The sequence below is a fragment of the Tachysurus vachellii genome, chromosome 5, assembly GCF_030014155.1.
Source record: "Tachysurus vachellii isolate PV-2020 chromosome 5, HZAU_Pvac_v1, whole genome shotgun sequence".
NCBI lineage: Eukaryota > Metazoa > Chordata > Actinopteri > Siluriformes > Bagridae > Tachysurus > Tachysurus vachellii.
In genome coordinates this window covers 8,754,515-8,781,215 of record NC_083464.1, presented here as the reverse complement: position 1 = coordinate 8,781,215, position 26,701 = coordinate 8,754,515, and the positions used below count along the sequence as shown (strand labels likewise).

The 26,701-nt window shown below is 39.5% G+C and overlaps 1 protein-coding gene across 2 annotated transcripts in view; it reads right to left on the bottom strand.

Annotated features, from left to right (window-relative positions):
- nrp1a (neuropilin 1a) overlaps nt 1-26,701 on the bottom strand; it is a 65,954-nt gene that overhangs the window by 19,760 nt on the left and 19,493 nt on the right. For both annotated transcript variants that reach the window (XM_060869632.1, XM_060869633.1), the window contains exons 3-7: nt 25,336-25,517; nt 15,051-15,278; nt 11,873-12,028; nt 9,186-9,352; nt 415-570 (exon numbers count right to left, since the gene is read on the bottom strand). In XM_060869632.1, coding sequence (XP_060725615.1) covers nt 415-570; nt 9,186-9,352; nt 11,873-12,028; nt 15,051-15,278; nt 25,336-25,517 — 889 coding nt within the window. The remainder of the gene's footprint in view (nt 1-414; nt 571-9,185; nt 9,353-11,872; nt 12,029-15,050; nt 15,279-25,335; nt 25,518-26,701) is intronic.

Sequence of the window (26,701 nt, the reverse complement as noted above, 5' to 3'; positions counted from 1 at the left end):
CAGCTTGTCATGTTACAGAGTAACAGAAATTAACCTCAGACTGTGGCAAAGCACTAACACTGAAAACACTGTACTAAAAAGAGAGCATTAATAAAAACTTTGTTTTAACTGTAGTCACAGCTGCTGTTATTTTAAAATAAATCAACTCCTACTGACCAATCAGAATCAAGAATTCAAAAGGGCTACATTTAGGGCATTTGGCAGACACCCGTATACAGAGTGACATATTTTTGTGGCATTTTATACAACTGAGCATTAAGGGCCTTGCTCAGGGGCCCATCAGTGGCAGCTTGGTGGACCCGAGATTCAAACTCATGATCTTCCAATCAGTAAGAAAACACCTTAACTACTAGGCTACCACATCCCACTATGGTATAATAACAATAACATTAATTGTCAATAAAATGTTATTACCTTTTGTTTGGATCCTTCCTTCAGTGTGATCCAGTCTTCCCCGTTGGAGCTCACGTCCACTTTGTAGGACTTCACAAAGTACTTTTTATTGGTCTCCTGAGAGATAGCGCCCTGAGTCCCGATGGCTGAGACGAAACGCAGGAAACCCAGATCAACCTGAGTAAAAAAAAGCTGTACAGTTAACATCACGATAATATAGATGAAGACTGCTGTAAGACATATTTAACGTGTGACGCATTCATAACCACGTAAGGGACCTAGAAGGTATGATTGATTTAATGAAACTGAGTGTAATAATGGGTGGCGGTGGTGACGATTTAATTTCCTGTGATAAGACACAGGAGCTTATTGGATAACTGGGAGATATGGTACTTGTCTGGCTAAGTGACTAAAGCAGTAAAAATGCATAAAAGAGGAGAGATTTTCAGATGTGTGCTGTATGAAAAGATGAACGCTTCATAAATGAATCATGAGCTCTATTATCATTATGGGGGAATCTAGTGAGAAGAAAGAAAGAGAGAGAGAGAGAGAGAGAGAGAGAGAGAGAGAGAGAGAGAGAGAGAGTCTATAGATTACTCGAAGAGATTGAAAATACTAGAAGAGACTAAGTGTGTGTATGTGTGTTGTTAGCCAACGTCTAGTTTTGCAGACTTTGCAGTTTTTCAGATTTAAGACAGACCAAGCAAGAGCATGTCTGTTAATATGGTGACACAGGCAAACTCTTGTATGCATGTGATTTACGATATTGCCGTACAGTATGTCCCACATATATCTTTGAAAAACACATCCCTTCTTCCCTGTCCTGTCTCGCTGCCTCTCAGCACAGATGGGCTACGCTATACATGACCCTCTGACCCGGTGCTTATAAAAGGGATTGATTTTTGCAGTTTCTGTTCTTGGCTGTGTCTGTTCAAGGGAATTAAACTTTCTTCTTGACTCTGTGGTGATTTACCTCCACCCAAATAACATTATTGATATGACATATGTTTTATATAGAATTAACTGTACATGGACAAATTAGGGCAAAAAAAAAAGCAAACTTACAGTAGTGTAAGATAGAGCTTTGTTAAATGAATAGGAAAATGATGCAACCATGGACCTTTGCTTTCATCATATTACATCATTGGGACATTAAGGTCACATCAGACCAAGAAGTTGAGCATTTGAACATATTTAACAGCATATATACAGTATATATATATATAAGATGGTCAAACTTAAGTGTAACTGCTGCTGTTTTAAAAATAAAGATAATCTCAATTTGAAGATAACCTCTGTTTCAACTCACAAGCTATTACAGGTATATTTCAGTATCAGTCTTCATTTATATTCTTATATTTTCAGTAGCCTGATATTTAACTTGTGAGAATATGCTACAATTCTGGCTACTAGATTGTTATCCTCTAATAATTTGCCACTGAGCCTATTTTGTGGCACAGCACTACATACAGCAATCCGAATGTGTGAAAACCATGCAATATAATCTGAATCAGTGATCCAAGAGACGTCAACCATTAAAATAATCACATTTTTGGTTTCAGAATTAACACCAAAAGCTTCCAGTACATTTCAAAACCTGTTTCAAACATAAGCCTGGTGGAGGTGCTTTAGTTTCCACACAACAGCCATGGTCACTGCACATTAAAATCCTGGCTGGGTTTAAGCAGAACATTGCTGGCTGTTTTTCTTGACATGGCTTTCATTTCATATTAAACACTCATTCTACTGTAACTTCCAAGACATCCAGCCTAAGAACAAAAACAGATGAAAATGCACACAGACCGTCTAGTTCTCTTTTTTATGCCTCATTTCAGAGGGTATAATGTAAATTGAAAGAAATTGAACCGGATCTGCTTTTTCTGCTGTCTCAGAGTGCAACCAGTTTTCAATAAAATCTCAGATTTCTTCTGTTGCATAAACCTATTTGAATATATTCCTCTGGTTTAGAGCATAGAATAGAACAGAATAGAAGCCTTTATTATTGTCACATATACATTACATTGCATACAATTTTCTTACAAAGGGCCAGTTAAGCCCTAACTAACTTATCCATTGTCATTTCTGACCAATGACTCTGAACAGATGCAAAATCTGCAAGAGATTTTCCAACGTCAAATTGTGTGCCATGGCTATACAGAGAGCAGCATTAGCACAGCTGAACAGACCTAATTAACTAACACGCCACTTCCCAGATGGTGACATGAATGTGCAGGAAGTTTTCCAAAAGTACCTTAAATGGAAAGGAGCATGCATTGTGCATTTCCCTGACCCTGATTTTTTCATAGAGAACACCACACTAGTTTGCCTCTATATCTGGACATGCGCTCTCAGTCTACAGCTGGGAAACGCCAGGTCAAACATTTCAGACTGCCTTTGAGTAAAAGCATCAATCATCTGTGAAAGTGTGTTTTGTAAAACAGAAAGGATTTATGGGCAGGACTCAGAATTGCTAGCGGCTGTAACCGTAGTGTGCGAGTTGGACGCTTGGAGAACTCGCATAACCGATGTGTGCGAGTTCTCCACTGAGAATTGTGCAGTTTCAACTGTCAACTTGCACCTATTTTCACCATTCTCTATTTTCTTTGTTCAGATATGAGGCACTTAAGTAAGACAGAAAGCTGGAGCAATGCCAATCAACAGTCAGGCAAGCTAACACAATCTACGGTTTGAGTGTACTATTATATCACACAACCTCTAATTAAATCCAGAATATGTGTTAAAATCAAATAATAAAAAAAACTCTACAATGCCTTGCCTCCACTAAGAGTGAATCCTCAAATGTGCTTATGACCTTACGTATGATTTATAGTGTTTCCATGACTGTTCTGTGGGAAAAGATCCTGTTTTTTTGCTTGTTAATTATCTAATAAGAGGGCATGCATGACCGCAGGCAACTTCTCATAATCAAATTGACTGGAAATGTCCTTTTGCCACATCTTGTCATCTTCTCAATATAAAACTGCCTGATTGTGGATCAGTTTATCTTTGCATATCCAAGGCTAACTCAGGATTAATTTGTGTCTAGAAAGCTAGCTTTATATGGTTTATACTGTATCGGCTACGATCTCGAATCATAAGTTCATTTTCCATCCTGAGTACATTATCTAAGATGCAAGGACTCAATCTGGCACAGAATGAGTGCTTAAAAGCTACATCTGCTTCCAACAAGCGGAATAACAGAGACTGCAGTCATTAAACTGCTAAATAAAAGCCAAAAAGTGGGAACAGAATTAGCCTGGGTTTTGCTTTGTAGGCTGCCAGTTAAGCCTAGTGTGCAATTAGATTAACAAGGAGAGTGTTTTCACCACATTGGGGGTGTGTGAGGTGCGGAGGGGTTGTGTCCGTGTTTGATAAGACTACTCTCTTGGTGGTGGATAAGACGAACATGCTGTAATCCTCCCTTAACCCTGTCTTACACTTATTAAACTTTCGTCATGACCCCACCACACACTCATTACTCCTTCTCCATGGAGAGTGGGTGGCATTAGAGTGTGTGGCAAGTCTTTCTGGTCTTGCAGGTCACGTCTGCAATGATGGTTTAATCTGGAGAATTTAAAGAGCTATGATGCTTCAAAGGTCATTCCAACTGTTATTTCTCTGCTAATAAGGCTTGTGGTAAAGAGTTTCATTCACTAGGAAGCTTTTTAAAAATGATGTAGTGGAAAACAAGCAGCTTGTATGAATGTAATCTAAATGTATAAATTATATTGTGATTTTCTGTTTCAGTTTCCTCTGCCTTGGTTTCATTATTTTCTACTATCAAAAGATAAAAAATAACCAGCATAGCTGATCTGTACAATCACAGATTCTCACCATATTTTCATATGTCACCAATACAAATACCATGTGGCAGGGGTCAGACAAGAGCGGAGAAGAACTGAAGGGCAGGGCAAGAAAATTCTTCAGCAAAACAACCACAAACCTGGCCTGGCAGCTACCATGGGCCAGAGATCAGTCCATTCATCAAGGCATGCTTCTTATTCTCTCGCTTCACCCATTACCACCTGGCTGTCATGGGCGACTTCTCTAAAATTCCATTAACTACAGGTAGAATTAATTAGCATTTTCATGAAAATTGTATTAGTGTGCACTGCAAGACCAATAGGCAATTCCATTCATCATTGAGTCTACCTGCCAGAATTAGCCTGTGTTATTTTTAGCACCCTTGTGCCTCTATTTAATGGTGTTGAATTATACATATTTTCCTGTGAGATGATCATCTATTTCTGACACGATGAGGAACGATAATAGGCTAGATGTTATGCACACTTGTGGCATGAGAATGAAAAAAGAATACTAATAATAATGATCTTCACTTTCCAGAAAAGTGTGTTTCAACGGGTAGTATCCACACTCTGAGGTTTGCCGATTTGTTATTCCTAGTGATTAGCTGAAATATGAACCCATCCGTTAATATTTGTGATGTTTAGGCAACATATTTTTCTGAGTAACGTCTTTTGGCTCACTGAACACTATTACAGGGTTAGTGCTCAGATCTTACTTGCTTCAGTACCCAAGCACAATAGATGAATCACTGCAAATTCTGGCAGCTCTTGGTATGAATAGTGCAAAACTTCTTGTATTATTGATATCATTGGAATTATCTACAGACATCTGCTTGTAAACCTGTCACCTTGATACCTAAAAGCTCCTGCAACCTCTAATTTGATTTAACGACTCTAACCAACTTGTTTCAACTTGTTTAAGTATCGTACAATGATACAGTAACATCCTGACTGCTGGCCGTTAACATTTTCATAAAAGACAATTGCTCTTAATTTATTATTAGAGGTTTATCTTATTCATTGCTGCCTTTAATAAAAAATAAAATAAAATGATTCCCCTATACTGTAGGTTTTAGTACCAAAAGGTTCTGGGTTTCACACTAAAACTGATTCTTAGTATGTGTAGCCAACTGGTAAATACTTCATTATTCATTTTAGAGAGCTACTACATTTGTTTATGATTTGGGCTTGAATTGTCACTAGGCTATTATGGAACCTTATTGTCAATGTTATGTTAATTTGTTACCAGTATGATAAATAATCACTACAACACCACATTAGCTACCTCTGTAATTGTAACAGGATATGACTAGCACAGGTGTGGTGCTAGCAGGGTGACTCACTCTGACACCAGCACCACAGGCATCATCATCAGAGATTCATATGTTAATTACAAGCACATTGTGTAATTACTCATGAGCTGGCATAAGGACAGCTCCTGGCTCAAAATAGAAACAGCTTTAATTGATGAGTGAAAACGCTAAGCAAAACAATGGAGAATGGACATAGCAGCGCTCGACTGACTGCAGCTAACTCGAAGCACATTTGGACAGAAGGAAAGAAAAACAGGATACGGTCGGCTGGGACCGTTACAACGGCTCACACTCTGCGCCCTCCCTTTCTCTTGAGCCGTTTCGAGATAAACGAGTGCTCAACGGCCTGTGCAAAATGTTTTCTTCGAGGGAAGTCTGTAATTAGTGCCTGTTTCAGAAGCCTTTTCTGGAATGTGGTTCTTTATTTAAGCAAAATAAGTCCAGGACTCAGAATGATGGCATAATGGCTGGGTAGAAGGGTCACTCAAGTCATCGTTTCCATCTCTGGACCTGGCACTTTCTCTGCTCAGTTCCATCAATCAAGCAGTGCTGGCTTCCTGCTGATAACTGTGCCCCGGTTAGCAATCTACTCCAGTAGAATATGAGAAGCCTATGTCAAAACAGGGGGCTTGATTCTTTTCCGTGCACTACCCTCTTACTGATTTGTTTCTGATAACCAAACATTCTCCAGTATAACTTTGAAAATAGCTTGGTCAAAGAATAATGTCTACTTAAAAATATATACATACAGTATATTTCTTTTCATTTTTAGACAGCAGTTACATTAACACTAGAAACTTTATGTTGACATCATACATGGATTTATGTTGTTATATTTGGATTATCGCTTTGAGTATTCTATTTAATTTGGAAACATCTAACAGATGATTAAAGAACAGACAGTAATACAACTGCTCATTTATTTCTACCAGTAGCTGTAACCTTTAATCAGTCTGCGGAGTTGAGCGCTTCTCATTTTGCAACAAATATGCCTTCTGACATCTCCTCTGATCAAATCACTCTTGACAGCAGATGGGTATCATGTACACAAATGATTTGCCATGTATTCAAAAGGCTAGCTTGTATATGCTAATATAGAGATATAGACATGGATTGTTAAAAGGTTTTGATTAATGGAACAAAACAAGCTATTCACTCTGTGAAACCTCTATCCAACCATTAGGAGCTAGGCACCATAGAAGCTTTCAAGTATTGACAGTTGACTTTTTCCCAGATAAAATGCATTATTCATGCTTCCACTTTGATCAATGGAGACTGTCAGATTGAACTAGTCAGACTTAAGATCTCAGACTGCTTTTGCACCGGCACTCAGGTCTTTGGTCCAGCAGGAATATTTGCTGCTTGACAAAACCAATTTCTCATTACTCGGCATTCTCGAGGGAACTTTTCTCAAATTGTCTTTCCCGGAGCTTTGTAAAATGGTTCTTTGGTTTTCGGGATGTAGTGTGTCAAAAACTCTAAAAAAAACAAACTTTCCCTTTGGAGAATCTTAATGTGCTATACAGATGCAGGTGGCTCCTTGGCCTCTGTCACGCTTTTGCAAAAACTTCCTATTAAAATCAGAAACACAGCCGTTTTGGTAGAGAAATCTATGTTTTGGGAGTGCGGCATGTAGAAACCTCTGTTATAAGGTTCACATAGTGAAAAAACATGGATGTAAGAATTCTAATATAGGAATATGCTGCAACTAGCCTTGGGGAGAATGAATGAAATAAACAATGAACCGCTGATATAAGTGAGGAGATGTGAAGTAGGGAGGAGTGGGTAATTTGTGCAAGCCTTGTGGATTGTACCATTAGAGGGCGAGAGACTGTTGTTGTGGCTCACCAGCAAGCTTAATGAAGGCGTAATGAAAAATTCGTCTCCCTTAATAAGGCTTATAATTAAACCACTTCATGAGTGCAGGTTGAAAAGAGACAGAAAAAGAGAGGGGGGTTTCTTTAAATTATAAATCACTCAACCTCACTCATTCTCAGCAGTCCTCCTGCTTTGTTCCCTTGGAAACAGATGCACGGGGCTAAACTTTGACATCTGATTGGCCAAGAGGGAGTAGCATGGGAATATCAGATCAGGGCTTGAAACAGAATACGTTTGATTTGCCTGAAATTTTCCTGCCAAAACGTACCCCTTCTAATCAATACTCTTCAGAGGATTTGAAGCGGCTGCTGGATTTTGCCTCTCGTACTCGGCGGGAGACAGTCCATTTAGAATTTCATTAAAATCTGAAATGACTAAACAAGTTCCAGTAAGTAGAGAGGGCTGCTTAATTACACTAGATAAAATATGAAATGGCAAGTGTGAAACGGTGTGGAACCGAGACGCTGATTGAAGAAGGCAACCATTTTTTTTTGCCTCTATTTTTCTCTCACTGCTATGCTTTAATGAAACCCATTTACAGCCAATGTAGAGAATAAATTGTTTGACATTTCAGATCTCTTCTGCAGTTAGACATATTCCATATCTTGGTGACTACAGATTTGAAAGTCTAATTTTTAGCATAACACTGCAAACCAGCTGCTGTACTCGAACCAATATTTTAGACTTCTTAGTTGTGGTCTTTAAAACAAGCAGAGTCAATTATTGATTGTCTTTCAGACAACATCTTAGTAGAACAGTAGTCTAAAGTGTAGTCCATTTTGTAAGGCTAAAAACCCAATCAATGCCATATTGAAATGATCCAATAAACCACAAGGCTGCGGACTCTTTCAAGGCAGACATTTTTAATAGGGGAAGAACCTGGGAGATGGACAGCTAGTGATAGGAATGAGAGAATAGATGGAAACAGAAGGACTACAGACAGTCCTCTTCTTGTCTGGTCTTTACATTATACCCTAGAGGCTCTTTTTCTCTTTTTCTTTCTCTCCTTATATCACATGAAGGAATTTCCCTTCTTAACATGGTGGCCTCAGGACAAAACTCATAGGAAGCAGTCGAGAGCCTCTTCCTGAATCAAAAGCAGCCTAAAACACAGTGGTTCCTCCAGTCTGCTCCTTAAATTGATTCAATTAGTCTGCACATTTAAAGACAGGGCCTCCAGGACAATATTTTGATAGCAGTAAGAAAAAAATCTTTTATGGACTGTTTGTAGACCTCCCCCACCAAATTTTTGACTGAGGGCCGACTCGGATATTATTCCCTCGAGAAACGAGGCCTAAAACTTTCCAGCGAAGTGAAGACTGTAAAATAAATAAGTGGAGGTTTTGATGATGCATCCAGGACATAAGTTACAGTAAAACTGAAAAAAGTATCTACCCTGAAATCTTAAAGATCCATTCCTGTACAGATCGTCCTGTTCTAGATCGAATCCATACTGAATTTAGACCCAAGCAGATGGTGTGTTTCATGCCTGGGATTCATGTGGCCTTCAAGGATTCAGCGGCTTTAAGGGTTTGAAGTCAACAAAAGTCTATTCTAACAAAAAATGACCTTCAATAAGTAATGGCAAAATCTTGAAATCTGGTACAGGCTTAGCACAGAAATAACTCAAACAATATAAGCATGAAGATATGAAACTCTACAATCTACCTGAACATGAAAAATTAAAAATCGTAAAAGACATTGGCAGATATTTTTCTCAAGGAGAAATGCTTTCAATTTGGTTTTAATAAAAGAAGAAATGTTGGTTACTGTATAAATGGTTATCCTAAGTTACCTGAATCCACTCTTTGTTGGAGTCTTCCATTGGTGTCCAGCCATTTTCGTAGTTATTGAGTCTGGAACGCTGTGCAGACCAGCTGGGATTATACTCCGACGAAGCCTCAATCTGCTCTGAGGGAATCTCGCCGGACTCGACACCCAATGGCTCCATGCAGTCAAAGTCTGAAAGTGATAGGGACAGAGAAAGAAAAGTTAGAGATGAGTTCGGAATAAAGCAAAAACCCAGTGTGACCTCAAAGCACAGCCGTCCTCTAGGGAGCGAGCCACTCACTCATGCAGCACTTTCCATCTCTGGTGACCAAAATAACACACAAGCTCTTTCTCTTTCTTCTTTTTTTAATGGATGCAATCTAGGAGTGTACTACATTAACACATAAAATGTTGTTCATAAAACTTTCAGGTTTAAGCTTGAAGGAAGAAGAGGAGTTATGGAGAACATGAAGAACGACTGCACCTGGTCGGAAAATTTTCCCTCTTGGCACGTTGTGTATCTGGCAAACATTAAACCTGTTTGTTTAGGCTTATGCTGCTGGAATGGGGAGCCATGGAAAGGACCATATATCACTCTGATTGCCCTGCCACCCAGATTGTGGGCATCACATTTTGTTTGTGTTGTTGTGGGGCAATCGACTAAAGGCATGCCGGCTTGGTGGCTAGGGACAAAAAGGTCAGTCAGAGTTCAACCCCTGACCCTGGAGGGTCACTATCCAGACACTCAGAGACTGAAGACAGGGGGGGGAAAAGAAGGAGCTGAGAGATGAGGCTAATTTACTAGTCTGCATACATATGCACGATGATGCACTTATTATCACTAATTAACACTACAGTTAATTGCCCAGATCAAAAGCCCAGACACACACACACCACACACACACACACACACACACACATACATACATTAATGCAGTGTGGGTACATTTTCGCATTGCCTAACTATGCAGCTAAACCAGCATTCGCAATCCATGCACACCCACCCAACACATACACACACACACACACACACACACACACACATGCCATAGCTCAGAGACTCTGGTCTGGGTACTTCTAACAGATGGACAGAGCATCTGTGTTATCTGATAGACAGTAGTTTGGGCCGTGCACACTGACTGTTCACACACTGCATCTCTGTATTCTCATCTCACACCAAGCACACACACACACACACACATAGAAGATATCAACTCCCCCTCTACACTCTCTCTTCCTGTCTCTTAAAAAAAATCATCCCTGTCATAAAGCCAGGATTGCATTACACTATAGTTACAATAATGTTCAAACGTTAGATTTTTTTTGACCAGACTTTCAGCAAAACTGTAATAAAGGCAATGTGTAAAAAAAAAAGGTCAATGTTTAACAAAAAATCAATTTCCCTGTGAGTTTACGGGGTTCTTTGTTGAGTGTAATTGCTGATTTTTCATCATAAAAAATGTGCAATTAGAAACTATTCACAATTAATAGGTATGGTGAAGAGAGTTAAGGTTGCACAGGGTTTGAGTACTGTTAATGTTTGCGCTAATACATACACACATTCTCTATTTTATAGTTCTACTATAACATTTATAAAATATATATTATTTAGGATGGAATAAGCACATAAGCATGTAAATTACTATGAAATAAATCCCCCATTGAGCATATAAACCCGTTACATTTCTCTGTCTCTCACATATGAACATTTAACCCACAGCCATTTCCTCCACTACGTGAGCACGTCCTCTGCAGCACCCTGCTCAGGCACCGAGGAGAGGAGGAGGCCCGTGGAATGCAAATTTATGGAGGTGATAAATAATTGATAGCTTGTGTCTGTGTCTCACAGCTCCAGTTCGGCAGACACAGAAATAGTTCCCCAGCAAGGGTTGAAAACAAGCAGTGAAGACAAAGCCGCTGCTTCAGTCCCATTAATCAGAAATCTAAATAAGTGATTAAAATATGCACATCTAATTCTACTTATAATAATGTAGCCATAGTAGCTTATTTACTAAAGAGGGATTTATTAAAGCTTGAGAAATCATAACTGGAAATATATAAGATGTAATGATGGGAAAAAGATGTATGATTTATGAAAGCACCATGTTGGTGTAAATGTTGGTGGTATGTTCGGAAATTACAATAAATTATTTAGTCAGAGGATCTCTTCAAATGGTGTGAGGAGGTGAATTCTCTGGGTGGAAGAGTAAAAATTGTCGTAGGGAGCTGTGCGGTAATATGTAGGCATGTGTGTGTGTGTCTAAGACAGGCTTCATAAAACAGGGGAGATGGGCCATGACTTCTTACACATTCACTTAATGAAAGAGTGCCGCAGCTGAGCATTTAATAACTTCCTCTGAAGCCTCATCGTTATCTGTATGTGTGTGTGTGTGTGTGTAAAGCGCACACTAATTCCTCATATATATTGCTTGTACATCATTGCTATGTGCTACATGTGCACAGTACGGTATAGATGATGTTTCTTCAGGATGCGAAAAGCAATGCTGACATTTTGTTTATGAGTGTGTGTTTTTGTGAAGTGTGTGAATATATATAATATTCAGTGTGTTTTATATATATATATATATATATATATATATATATATATATATATATATATATATATATATATATATATAAATGAAAAGATGTATAAATAAAACTACACTGATGATGAGAAACTACATACTAGTCTGGGTCGTGGTTACTCACCCTCAGGTACAGTTCTCTCCACTACAGTGAAGTTAGCAGAGAAGCCTTCCTTAGCGATAGCGCTGTCCGTGTTGATTGTCAATGCCAATATTCCGGTGTAGGAGATAATTCGGCCCGGAGATTTCTGCCCACAATAGCGGCCAATGTACGGGCCAACTGCAGAGAGAAAATGGAACAAGTGTGGGTGGTTTAGTCAAGTTCTAACCTTTTATAAAGGTTCATTTAGCTAGAAGCACACGCTAGTCTAATAAATAAAGAAAGAGTGAAACATTTATTGTTGAAGGCTGAGGATCCGTGTAAATAATAGTGTCAGATAATTCAGTCAGGGATTTGTATCGCAAAGGCCACTCTATAACAGCTGAAGGACACTCTAATACTTAAGGCACTTCCTGCTCAGACGGAAGAAATTGAACTGCGAACTTCCTGCACCCCTTTGTCACCATAATATAAAGGCTAAAACAGAAAAGTGTTGGTGATCACAAGGTGCAAAAACGTCTTCACTGTCATAAATTCCTGGGCTCTTTGTTAAAGCTGAGCCTGAATTGGTCCTGGGGCTATGCTGGTCACAGCCCAGTAACTTCCCAAACCTCTCTCAAAAAAAGAAGAGAGGCATAAGATAAACAAACCGGCATGAAAGGACAGCTGTAAACGGAGGTCCAGAGACATGTTAGACTGAGCAGAGTCAATGTGTTAGTCTTATTTAAGAAAAAAAGAGGGGGTTGGGGTACAAAAAAAAGTAGTTAAAAGAGATTTAAGTGGAGGACAGAGATGGAGAGACTGATAAAAAAGAACAGTATAATTAGAAAAAGAGGGTTAGCTAGGTAGCCAGGTTGTCTGTCCCCATTAACCCTTTCTTGTTTTTTCTTTATTCTCTCTCCCTCTCTGACTCTTATCTCTGATTAGCAGCGCTGTGATCTGAGGCGAGTGACAGACTCTTGCATCGCTGAGCACATGCTACACACACACACACTTTCAGAGATGAAAGAAAAAGCTGTCAGTTGTGTGTGTGTGTGTGTGTGTGTGTGTGTGTGTGATTTCTTTTGAGGACTATAGAGATTAATCTTACCATGACTTCTTAGAAATTATTACTACAACACAACCCAAGAGGTGCAAGCATGTGTGCGTGTGACTGCCTGTGTGTGTGCGTGTGTGAATGATCAACGTATGTCATTAGCTTATTTTGAGTCTAAAATTTTATATCTTAATATTACTGCACTGTGTTATGTTTTACAGTTGAGAATAATTCTCTCTGCCAGGCACATGCTGCTTTAAGAGTAACTGTGGAATCCAGGATGGCTTTCTCCCTCCGGAGTTTCATCTCGTGCTTTCCACCCTAATGCACTATCGATCGATGCGGCTCCACAGGTAATGCAGCGGCCGTCTGAGTTCGGCAGACAAGTAGCAGCCAAAGGCCAGTGTGTTCAGCTTTGCCTATAAACTTTGTTCTATCCAACAGAACACACACGGGACACTAGCAGGACCTCCTAGTGCCATTTTTCTTGTTTTTTTTTTTGTACTGCTGCAAATGTACTTGTTTTTGTACTGAAATGTAAAAAATGTTAATGTTCTGGATATAATGTGAAAATTTGGTCCTTTCGACTTTAAAACACGCAGTATTTAGGTGCATATAGAGAACTGTTGCTAGGCAACTGGCAAGTGTGGTCACCAAGCATAAACTAGCTTATGACTGAGGTTAATGATTTAGCTAGGATGTATTTGATGAGCCTTCATATGAATACTTAAATAGCAACATTTTCCCAGATGTGATGGTAAATTTGGGAAGAAAATTCTCTTGCTTGCTCTAATTTCTGTAATTACATTTGCCATTTATTGCTAACCGGACCTCTGTGGCAGGGGTTTTCATACCTTATGTAGCCAGGCATCCATTTTACTGCAAAATTAATCAGCCATTAAACAGACTCCGTCAGTACAGATTTAATTATTGATTGCTGTCAATATCGGTTCAATGGATTGATCTGTATCTATTTTGGCTTGGTGTCTGTAAGCTGTATCTGTAGTACTGTGTTAGCAAATGGCAAAGCATAGTTTAGTCCGTTAGACCAAATAAAACGGTAATGTTTAATGCTGAAAAATGAAGTGAATATCCATGCTGACATGCCTGATTGTTTAGGTTTAAGAGCTTACTCGTTTTCTAATCGGATGTGCCACCTTTCCATCAGCTTCTACACCTCTAAAAATAAAAAGTGATAATAAAGTGAAATCTGGAACAAGCCTACAGGTATTTTGCAGTTTTCGCTCCTAGTTTGGATGCCAGTTTGCTTGTTCTACCTTGCGGGAGTTTTCACAGATCAGAGGCACCAGACACCGAACACAGCCCCCAGAACTGTGAATGTGATTTTATTTTATGAGCAAACTATTAGGAGTGAACCTTTTCATGAAATCTTTCATAGAATAAAAGAATGGAATCTTTGTGAAAGCACACACACACACACACACACACACACACACACACACACACACACACACACACAGAGATCATTACATGATTCCTTGCTTATGTGCACTCAAGCAGCCACTCTACTGACTCCATTACAGCTGAAGAAAATGGCCTATATTCATCAAGTGCCTTAGATGCAGGATACATGACAAGGATCATGCATCTGCTCTCAAAATAAATGTATCCACAGGGGAAAAATTATCCTAAAATGTCTGTGAAGTTAAATATGGACTATATATGCGTGGAAGTAGTGTTTGTGTGTGTGGGACATGGTCTGGAGCCCAGCTTAGAGGGCCTTTGCTTTACGTCATCAGCTTGAGGCCAGAGTTTCCTTCCATTCTCCCAAGAGATCAATCACAGTGCATTGTTCATGAGCGATATGATCTAGACACGCTGATAAAATGTGCATATTTGCAAGGACAAGCTCTCCCTGCTGACCTCTAGCCAAATGTTTGAGACAGAGACTACAATATCTCTGTTGTGTTTGTTAGAACCAGCCCAAAAACACATTAAGAGAGGACAGAGAGGCAGTGTTATGTGCAGGGACAACAACTAGGGCAAATAGTTACTCAAAGTAAGGCAAAGAGTGTGAGATTGTCTGTATCTCAGTTTGTGACGTTATTTGATCAAAACAGATATAATGTTATTTGAGCATTTCTGCTTCACCTCGGTCAAGATGCTTGAACCAAACACAGAAACAATAGATTTCAAGTTTCCTACCTCCAGGGAATCCATCCCAGATCTCCACACGGTCATAACGACAGAAGACCCCTGTGGTTGGCTGGGTGTCAGGTTCCAGCTCAAAGCTCTCAAACTCCAGGATAATTTCAGACATTTTTGGGGCGAAGATCATAAATGTGCAGTCCAGGTTATTGGGATACTTCTCTGGGAAGCCAGGTGACTTGATGTATCCACTCTTAGAGGTGAAGTTTCTCGAGCATTCTGGACCTAAAAGGGAGATGATTGCAGGGTTGGGGAGTGAAAGGAGGTGAAAGAAGAAAGAGAAAAGATTAGTTTTAGTGCTGTATTGTTCACACAAAACAAAAAGAGCCCAGGGTTGGGTAAACAGCAGCGTAAATACGTGGTGGTCCATATTGTTTAGCTCTATGACTACACTGTTTATGATGTATGGATGAGGGGCCACCATGCACGTCCAGGCCTTGGGGTGAAATGGGCATGGAGCATAATGATTTATGTTTTCATATGAGATTGAATTTCTAAATCCAAAGAAAAAACAATTAAAGCCAAACAGAATTTTATGAGAAGGGAAACGATTATGGCTCATTATAGACTTGTGCTTTCTAGCATATTATCTGGGGGCACACTGTGTGTAAGTGTATATATGTGTGTGCATGAACCGAGCGATTAGGGAAAGGCTTCAATCAGCAACATGGGACTCGGGGAGCTGTAAAATAAACAAGGCAGTTAGATTGCGTTCCAAGGCAGTGCCCCCAAACAACCCCCCCACTCAAAATCCAGACCCCCCCAGACAACATCATTACAAGCCTGTCTAACATATGAGAGGAGAAAATTAAAGCCTTCTACATACACGCTTACACACTTTTTTATATCAGCATGTCATAACATTTACTCAAACACCTCTAGAGGCCCAGTTTTCTGCCAGTGCGGGTTGTCACTGAAGTTCACACGTACCTCACATCATCGTGTTAGGTTTACATCACAGCCACCAGATTAACGCAGTATATTTTAACAAAGCACACAACTAGTGACACAAGTACAGAAATATAGTCTCAGTGCTCGATAATGTAGAGCTGACAGCATCACTTCTTATACCATTTTACTGCCACTCCTAATAGCATGGCAGCTCTGTGGTTCTTCTCAAGGTGGAGGAGATCCAGCAGTGCAAAGCACTTTGGAAAATGGAAATAAAAATTCTGACCAGACTGTCTAGACAGAGCGAAAAGCAGGATATACAGTAAACCAACACACACTCTAACTTCCACTGACTAAAGTGATAGACATCATATAAAATGGAACAGGAAACAGTCTAAGAAGTTTACAAATAAAACGTTAAATTAAACCTTCGAAATTGAGTGAGATTTCGTCTGCAACAGTGACTGATAGTTGAATCTAATTTATTCCTTCAATCTACCACAACCTTTACTTTAATAACCAGAGTTAAGTGTAAGAATAATATGTATTAGGTGAGCGGTGCATATTATGGCAAATCTACTGCAGTTGAGAAAAGGAAATCTTGGCCACCATGTCCTCCATGTGCCCTTAAATTGATACTGTACATTTATACCCAAGAACTGCTGTTATATTCATAAAGACTTTCCTGTACTTATCCCAGCACTCTTATTCACAGCATGCTCATTGAACAATCTTTCAACACACTTATTACTGTTTATCTTTACAAACATTACTTCTTAAAGTCATATAAATCATGAGCTATGATCTAAGATGACAAGGTGAAAAGTATGGTGTGATTACACCATAGTAAAATAATTAAAAATGTTTACATTGTTTGTTTTTTTTTTAACTGAAATGCAAAACAAGCTACGCTAAAGCAACTAAAATAAAATTCCACCTCAAGCTGACACAAGTGTAATATCAAGGTACTGTAAAAGTCAATCTCAGGCTGCCTAAGAGGATGTGAAAGAGTGGCTCCTGTGTGTGTAGCTTTGTGTCTATGGGCTCTTACAGTCGCACCTCGCCATCAGCTCCCTGCCCCACTTTTAGCTGTGTTTTTTCTTCCTCGAAAACAAATGGCTGGTGCCAGAACTTGAGTCTAAAGTGAGTTGACATTTAGTGCCCTGCTGAAAGTTGAGCTTGAAACAGCAGGATATTACAGTTATGGCCTTAACCCCTGTGGCCTGCAGTGTGACAATGTTTCCGCTTCTTTATTTTGGCTTCAAAAGACATTTTCAGTAAAACATTTTAAAAACATAAAGCTTCATAAGGAGCCTTGGCATTGTGGTCTCCTTTTACCTCTATTCACGCTACATTAACTGTTTAGAAAGGGGAAACCGAGACAGTCGAGAGCTGGACTTGGTGGTATGTTAGGGTTGAACTGATTCATGTCAAGGTTTGTAGTGTCTCTTTCAGAGAGCAAAATACACCACAACACAAATGGAGTGGATTTACATTAATGTCCAAGGTATACAGCTAGAAATCCCCATTGACCTCTTGATGGTGACTGCTGGCAATCAAAAAGAAAAGGGCAACTGCTTGCCGTGTCAAAGGGAAAGCTGTTAAGATAAGAGCACTTCTCTAATATGTCTTCCCTCTGCACCAGATCAATCTTTGCTTTTGCCTCTCTCTCTCTCTCTCTCTCTCTCTCTCTCTCTCTCTCTCTCTCTTTCTCTCTCATGCTCTCTCTCTCTCTTTCTCTCTCTCTCTTACTCTCTCTGCAGAGTTGCCTCATTTCTCTCTCTCTGGGCAGTAATTGGATGTTATCACCCCATTCCTTTTTTCTTCTCTTCCATTTTGTTCAGGCACTGAACACTAGGGGACACACTGGGGTCACAGCTGGAGATACTAGAAGACTTTATGTTTGTGTGCTGAAAGGAGCTTTGAAAGAGATTAAGATAGCAAATCTGAGAATTTAGTCTATATGTGAGTGCGTCGAGATCAAGTGTGACTGAAATCCACTAACCAATGCTTAAGCTCAGATTCACGTCTGGTTTTATAAAGTCGCACTGTTTTTAGGAATACAATATGTGTAAAGAGACAAGGTCATGCAATTTTTAAGTACAAATATTGCTAAACATTTATTTAACTATAAGTCCATTCTTATAGTTCGGTTTCCTGTCGCATTTGTTTGCCAACAGTCGGGACAAGCTTTACAAGACAGTAGAGGTGACTGGTGGAGGGGTAAAATAACAAAAAAAGAAGGAACTCAGCTTGTAAAACTGAGCGAAACAAATAAAGCTTTGTGAGACCTGCCCAGGCATGCATGTCCCATCATCTTCCTTTCGCTCTTTCTTTTTCACACAGGCAGTTTTTCCTTCTTTTCCCACCTTTTAAAAGTACACAGAAAAACAAGCATGGCCAGGATTTACGCAAACACTTGAATTTATGGGAGGATGTAAAAAGTGAAGCTGGTTGCCAGTGAAATAAGAAACGTTAAGTGGATTCACGGCAGATAAGTGCTAATTCCAATGTTAATGGCTAACACTTGTAAGGATTATTTTACTGCATTGTCCTTACAGGATCATATGTTCTTGGTGGCATGATGGCTACAGGCTTCCATCTCTGAGGAATTTGTTTAGTTGATTTTACTGGCCACAAGTAGGGCTTGTTAAAAAAAGATTGTTTGCAGGCCAAAGTTAGCGAGTAGGACCTATGCCCTGAGTATACAATTCTTAATGTTGTTTTTGCAGAGCAGAGCAGTTGGGTCTAAAATTTGTTTGATGTACAGCACAAAATTTTATATTCAATAGTCAGATTGTAAAGGAAACCAAACAACACACTAGTTAATAGTAAACTTATTACTTAGCTTAGGTTTTCCTAAGTATCATTAAATTGCACTAAATAGCCATTTCACACAAAAATAAAGCTTAAAAGCCTCTTAACATCTTCACAGACTCCATGATGAGAAACTAGCTGGTGAGCTGGTCAAACCGGTTTAAACTGGTTTAAACTAGCTGGTTTCTCTCATAATGAGAAACTAGCTGGTTAGCTGGTTAGCTGGCTGTGGCTCATTTACAGAAAGCAAATGAGCCGCAACCCGCACTACATCACACTCGCATACCAGAGTGATTACCAGAGCGCTAGTTAACTACTGTGTTATGGGTTGTGTCACTTTTTGATCCATGATGCTTCAGCTATCACTGTAGTAAACTGCTCCACACACTTCCTGTTGCATGTAAACTTTATTTGCAGTCATGGTCTGTAGGAATGACAAGAGTAGAGATGATACATGATAACCTGAGTATAGCATAGTCTAAACTTTTTGCTCCAGCATCTAAACTAGCTCTAATTGTTTTAATGCTGGGACTGCTACCGAGTCTTTGCTGTGTAAGTGCATCAACATAAGGACAGGCAGCTTGCTTCTTTTTCCTCTTTTTGTTCTCCTTTGGCCTTCATCTATTACACTACTCAAATCATTACCATTAGTGATAGTTACACACTAATCTTAGTTCTATTAAGCCCTCTGTGATTTTGTATAGCTTAGTAATGCAATATAATAAGTATGCTGTTTTAGTAAGTTTAATGAATTTCCTTCAAGAGTCAAGAAATTACTTTAGGTTCAATAAAGATTATTATCTCATACTACAATGTTTGCTTTGTTGTCTGAAGGTTAATGATAATAGACATCTTAAGTGCTATCATAAAACAACACAAAACCTATAACGGCTGATTTCAGTTTTACAAGGGATGTCATTTTTTTTAACCATGGGAATGGCATCTGCTTTAAATTGCGCCCTAGAGCTATGAGAGTGAAAGGTGTAGCATGTGTATTAACGAGTGATACCATAGTTCAAAGTGCTATAGAAAGCCAAATTATCATAACAGTGATGCAGCGATGAAATGGCACAAATGCTTACGGAGTGAAGTAATCATCAATGTTTATGTTCCATATGTCTGAGGTGGATAATTAACTACACTCACACACACACACACACACACACACACACACACACACACACACACACACACACACACACACACACACACACACAATCACACACACACATTTACCTTTATTCCATGTGGCCAAACAGTCCAAGGTTAATGGGAATAAGTGAATTATCAAAATAGAATTTGTACAATCTTTCGCAAACATTAACACAGTGCTACACAATTAACACAATGCTCACACAGATTAAGTTGCTGACACAACATTTAGTCAGTCTTGCTGATGGTGCCCCTTGAGAATAAAGGGAGACTGGGAACACATTCAGAGTGTTTGCTTTTTGGATTCTGGTATGTGTGCGTGAGGTTTGGAAGACGGTAACGGTGGCATTTGGGGTGACGGGGAATGGCAGAGCTGCCCTGCCAGATGTGACCTATACCACTGGCCCCTGGAGCACGTAAAAACTGAACAGACTGGGTATGATCAGTAAACTACCCTCCACATACACACACCCACACAGTATAGTCAGTCAGTGGTGTTGACACAGGTGCCATCATAAAACCACTGAGATAGCACAAGAATGATAAACAGCTAAATCAAATCCGAGGTTAGATCAAGCTGCGTTTCAGTACCGCATAGTGAGCAGTCCATTCTTCATTCTTTCAACCAATCCATCCATCCATCCAAGGATGGCTAGTATAAATGTGGTAGCAGGGTTGAACCTGCCTCACATGGTCTTCCATAAAAATTAATAGAGGTAAAGGGCAAAATACACACAGAATCGTAGGAAGAAGCAGTGATTGGGTTAATTTCTTTCTTTTAGCCCAGACTGGAGATTCATACACTTGAGAGTGTTTGGTTGGGCAGATGTCATGATTCAGCCTGGACTTTTGGCCATGTGCTATTGTTGTCGTTCCTCGTCACATGTCTGCCCCGCCTTCGTCTGCTCCTCCCTGTCACCACACCTGCTCCTCATTGTGTCATCATTGTCTTTTATATTTAAGTGAGCCATTAGTTACGCATCATTGTCTTTTATATTTAAGGAATCATTAGTTACGCTTACCCCTCGCCATGTCTAGTCTCTGTTAAATGTCGTCAGTTGTATTGTTTTAGTTATCGTCATTTTGTCTATGTCTTATTTATTTATTAAACCCCCTTCATTTGAAGCTATCCTGCGTACGGGTCTGTCTCCTTCCATTCCCGGTTGTGACAGCAGAATGGGTAAATCTTTACCCTTTACTGGGGGATGTGTTGGCTTAGTTGTTAAGGTCTACCAATTGCAGGTTGCAAGTTCAAATCACAGGTCTAGCAAGCTGCCACAATTGGGCCCCTGAGCAAGGCCCTTAGTCCTCACCTACTTAGATGTATAAAATGTAAGTTGCTCTGGATAAAGGCTATCTGCCAAATGCTGTAAATGTAATGTTTACTGTCATTGTTGAGACATTTTAAGAATTGTCAACCCTAATTGTTTGTGTGTATTGATATATACATCAGAATTTAGCTCTCCCACATACTGTACTATCACACCCAGCCATCACTGCATCCATCCATTCATCCATCCATCTATCCATGCATTAATCCTCGTGCCACTCCCTGCTAGCCAAAAGCATGTTAACAGTCAAGCGGAGCTGGGCTCTTTGCCGGCTTTGCCAGGCTTTATGTGGTTCTGAAAATTGCAGAGCTGTCAATTGCAAGCGTATGTTTCTTTTCTACCCCGGGGTACTTTCTGGAGATGCTTGCAGAAGACGGGATGACAAGATAAGTACAGAGCCTACCTTTTTTTTGATTTGATGCATAAGCAAAGGATTCCAAAAAGAACCTATTAGCCATTTTGGTTGTATGTGAGAGTGTGTGTATGTGTGTGTGTATGGTGCGTGCGTGTGTGTGTGTGTCTTGGGGTAGGGGTGGGGGTGGGGGGTGGGGTGTCAAACCTAGGGGAGGAATTTGGTGGTTTTGCAAAGCATCTGTCCCATATTACACACCAGAGAGTGAAAGAAATAAATTAATGTGCAGAGCAAGTTTGAATATACACGAGGTTAGAAGATTGTAAACATTTTTACCTATCTCTCTCTCTGCAGAAGTGTTGGGTATGGGTGGAGGTGAAGTAAGGTGAGGTGAGGTGTTGAGGGCAACATGCATCGTGTTCCTTCAATAAAAATCTCTTTGTGTGTAAGCTTTAGCTACAGCTAGGCTAAGCCAATGATTTCATGTCGTTAGCATAACATTGGGATATACTTAACATTAACGTATTAATCAAACATCAAAGTGTATTGTGTGGTCTTGAACCATTTTCGCAACCTATCAAGCCTAAACCTTACGTTGTATCTATTTCCTTGTTGCTCTATAACTGATTTCTGTCCCCATTTCCTTTAAGTTTAAGCCATGCTTAGGATGATTATTTTTTCAGTCTTTTTACTTTATTTCTTAATCTGCACATCTCCAATCCACCTCTTACTTCCACGTCCCACCTAACTGACCTTTTCGTTCTCCCTGTCTTTTTTCCATATTAACATACAGTAATGATTGTTTTGCAAATAATTAAGATTTTCTATCACATTAAGGATCCTAGTGAGACCGCAAACATGTGTGACCGAGCCTTTAATGGGTGCTTTGTGTGAATAGAGAGACAAGAATCTCTGACTTTGGACTGGTCAGTTCTCCAAATTTTGGAAAGTATTTAAAAACAGTTTGCAGTAATCACTGTATTTGGGAAGTTTCTGCCTCATTAGAAAGCACACACACCTGCTAGCACTTTCAAACACACACAAACACACACACATACACACAGCATCACATATGCACAGTATTATACCTGACGCTTTTCTGTTAATACTATCTATCCGATGTTTGCTATTCTGTTTCTCCTTAATCCCTTGCCCTTGCTTTTCTTCTTTCATTACATGTCTAAAGTGACTGAATGTTGCTCCATTTCTCCCTCCCACACTCTTACTTTGGCCCTTATCTTATTTCTACGGTGCCTCTCTCATCCTCTTGAGATTCATACAAATTGATTTTTTTAGCTGAACACCACGTACCGCTCACAACATAGACAGTAGCAACGGAGCAAAACACTGTTGTCTCCAAGTGGAACACCATTCTTCATCCACTCAGGAGCAACAGCACAAACAAGAACTGATAAGCTAAGAAAACAGGCTTGTAGAACAAAATACTGCACAAAAGTTTGCACACCCCCACCTCTACATACACACACATACTAGCCAAATTGCACAGATTTACTTTTATCACAACTCAGTAAAGTGTGGGAAAGTTGTAAAGTTACTGCTAGTGCTGACAGGAAAATTGTATTTTTCTGACATTATGTTAGAGATATATGTTTCTATTATTATAGTTATTATACCAGTCATTATTATTATCTTTTTAACTACTGTGCTAGTAATTATCACTCCAGAAGACTATGATTACAACAACGTTAGCACTGGCGAATAGCCAAGGTTTAAAGTAGCCAGACAATTTGAAAACATTTTTGATTTATACTCCATTCCGTTAGTTGAAACACATTTTGTTGCACTGAAACTTTTCTCCGTGGGAAAAACGACAGTGTAGTTTATTCAAAGTTAATTCACACATCTGTTTCACCCATCATGCTGACCACAGTGCTGAGTAAAACGACATATTAGGTAAAGCTGCTGATTACTGAAGTGTTTCATGGGATGAAAGTGATTCAGTGACATTACACATAATATCAGTCAGTCTTCAATAATTTAGGTTAAATTTCACTCAATCATAAACCTTTAAATTCTCACGACCTGTCAGCGCATCTAGACTTCTCACAGCTTACTGTCTCTCACAGCTGCATACCTTTAGTTACTAAATAATTCATAGTAATTACTCAGGAATATGCTTTATGATAAATAATTAAACAAACTAAGTGCTGAAAAAAAAGCTGAAATGACCACATTTTTATTTGGACCTGGAAAAATAGAAAATAACCATAACATATATGTGTGTGTGTGTGTGTGTGTGTGTGTGTGTGTGTGTGTGTGTGTGTGTGTGTGTGTGTGTGTGTGTGAAAGCAACCATATGTAGTATTTCACTAAAATCTAAGCTAATGCTTTCAAATCCTAAAATATTTTCCTGCAAAAATGATGTCAGGTAAGGAGCCAGAGCCAGTTTACTGAATGTGGAAAAATATTAAAACAGTCAGTCTAAAGCTACGACCTTTAGCACTTTTTTAGATTTTTGGCTTCATAAATCTGTTAAAATGTCTGTGATGCTCTTCTGACACATTCAAAATGAATGTAAATGATACAAAAAAATGAAAGCATATTTCATTCATTCATCATTCATTCATCTTCTACCGCTTATCCGAACTACCTCGGGTCACGGGGAGCCTGTGCCTATCTCAGGCGTCATCGGGCATCAAGGCAGGATACAACCCACCCGGAGTACCAACCCATCGCAGGGCACACACACACACTCTCATTCACTCACGCAATCACACACTAGGGACAATTTTCCAGATGCCAATCAACCTACCATGCATGTCTTTGGACCGGGGGAGGAAACCGGAGTACCCGGAGGAAACCCCCAAGGCACGGGGAGAACATGCAAACTCCAGCATATTTCATATCATTTCAAAAATGATATACAGTAAAAATGTTTAGTTTAATAAGTTAGAATGTTAGTATTCAGTCTGACATTGAGTCTTTTATCTATCGTGAGTTATCTTGTCCACTATTCGATAGGTTCGAAGGTGTGTATGTGTACAGGTGGGTGGTGCTCTCTTTGTAATTGAACAAAAAAAAAGCAGCTTTCACCAGCTGCTCCACACATGCACACTAAAGCTCACACACTCACTATAGAGATTAAAAGAAACCCGGATATAGCATCAATCTTATCATGAGGTCAAATGAAAAGGCCTTAGAGCAGCAAGTGAGGTTAATTAATGAAAGTGGCATCTGCTGTACCTCACTAGGGTCAGTCTCACAGCACTCACACACACACACACACACACACACACACACAAACACACACACGTAGACTTTGCGCCTACTTGTCCTTTAAACACAGGAACCTGGCCTGAACAACAGGAAATTTCATCTGATAAGTCATCCATTGTGTGTGTTCATGTGTGTGTGTCACTTCATGTTTTTGTGAGGCCATACAAGCACCAAATAATTGACCAGGACACTGCAGGGAAAGATATGATTCTGCTAAAGGAAGGAACTTGTAATGTTCACAGAACTATCATCTGATCTGATCTCCTCAGGCACTGGAACCAGGAAGAGGAGAAAGTCTTCCTTCTCTTGCTCTCCTCCTTATATGGGCCTCACTCGACTTGTCTGCTGTGACTCATCCATTGATAAAATAGAAGCCAGGGACAAATTCCTCAAGAGCACAAAGCAAGATAACAGAGCGTGCACCCAAATAGCTGTATAGTCCCAGAGTCATACATGATGGACAGAAAATAAACCGAAGACAATTTGTTGATGTCTGACTTACCTGATTTGAAAATCTCGTAACGGATGGAGAAGCCAGCGCCGTGTGTCTCATAGTCTGACACAAACTTGATGAAGAGTTGGTTACCGGAGGACACTACAGGAGAAGGAGCGATTTTCCCACAGTACTTGCCCACCAGCTGACCGCTCTCATCCATGCCATCCCTCACTTCTACATAGTCGTATCTACAGCGAGAGAGAAAGAGAGAAAAAAAGCAGAAAGGAAAAAGACATTATTTCTTCTGTAATTTTATTACACATTTACAATTACACTGAAATGGATCCAGTGATAGATTCCCATCTCATGACCAGCATTCCTGGGACAGGCTCCGGATCCTCAGTGACACTAAACGTAATAAACCGCTTACTGAAGACTAATGACTGAATGAATCACAGTTGCGTTTAACTCAGTCTAGCACTCAACGAAAAGACAAAACAAATTTATTTAATGTCTTGAGATCTTGGCTTTCTAGCTTTTAATAAAAACAAATTAGAAACTTACTCAAATCAGATTAGCTAGCAAACATTTCTGTCCAATCAGATTTTATTTACTATTATATACATGATGCTGGCCAGCATATTTCGAGAACGTCATACATCTTATCCGTTTAAGGTTACGTTTATATTATGGAAACTTAAATTAGAGCTAACACTCCTGTTTGGGCTCCTGAGAATTCGACAGCATTGAATTTTTTTTTATTTATCCACTTTAACAGTGTGGTTTTTGCTATTTGTTGTGTCGTGGTAAACAAGAAGTCTTTTTAAAGATGTGTAAACAACAGGAATTCTATTAGAGCTTAATCACTGATCAGATAGTCACCACACCTAGAGTCCCACTATTATAGCTAAGTACAGGAAACACACACACACGCACACACACGCACACACGGGCACACACGCGCACACACACTCACACACAAACACAAAGGATGACTAAAGCTGCAGCTGCCGACTCTCCCAATCTAAACTACTGAACTGCTGAGCTTAACAATGCTGACAACTATATCAATCTTTTGGCACTAATTTATAGCTAATCCACTACAGCAGGATCAGGAGTTACAGAAAGCATTCTCTACTCTCTAAACAATGCACACAGCTGCTCTATGCCAAACCTCCCAGAACTTCTTTGTTTGTGAGTGTGTGTGTGTGTGTGTGTGTGTATGCTTGTGTGTGCTACTGGGACTGAAAAAAAGCTAGCACGATTAAACATAATTATATGATGTCTGAACATCTTTTTTAGGTCTTAACAAGAACGAAGCAATCTCCAGAACTGAATTATTGGCAACCATCAAACAGAAAGGGCAAACTTCACTGTGTCATATAAATATTACACATAAGGTTTCAAATTTTCTTCTTGTACATGATGAGGA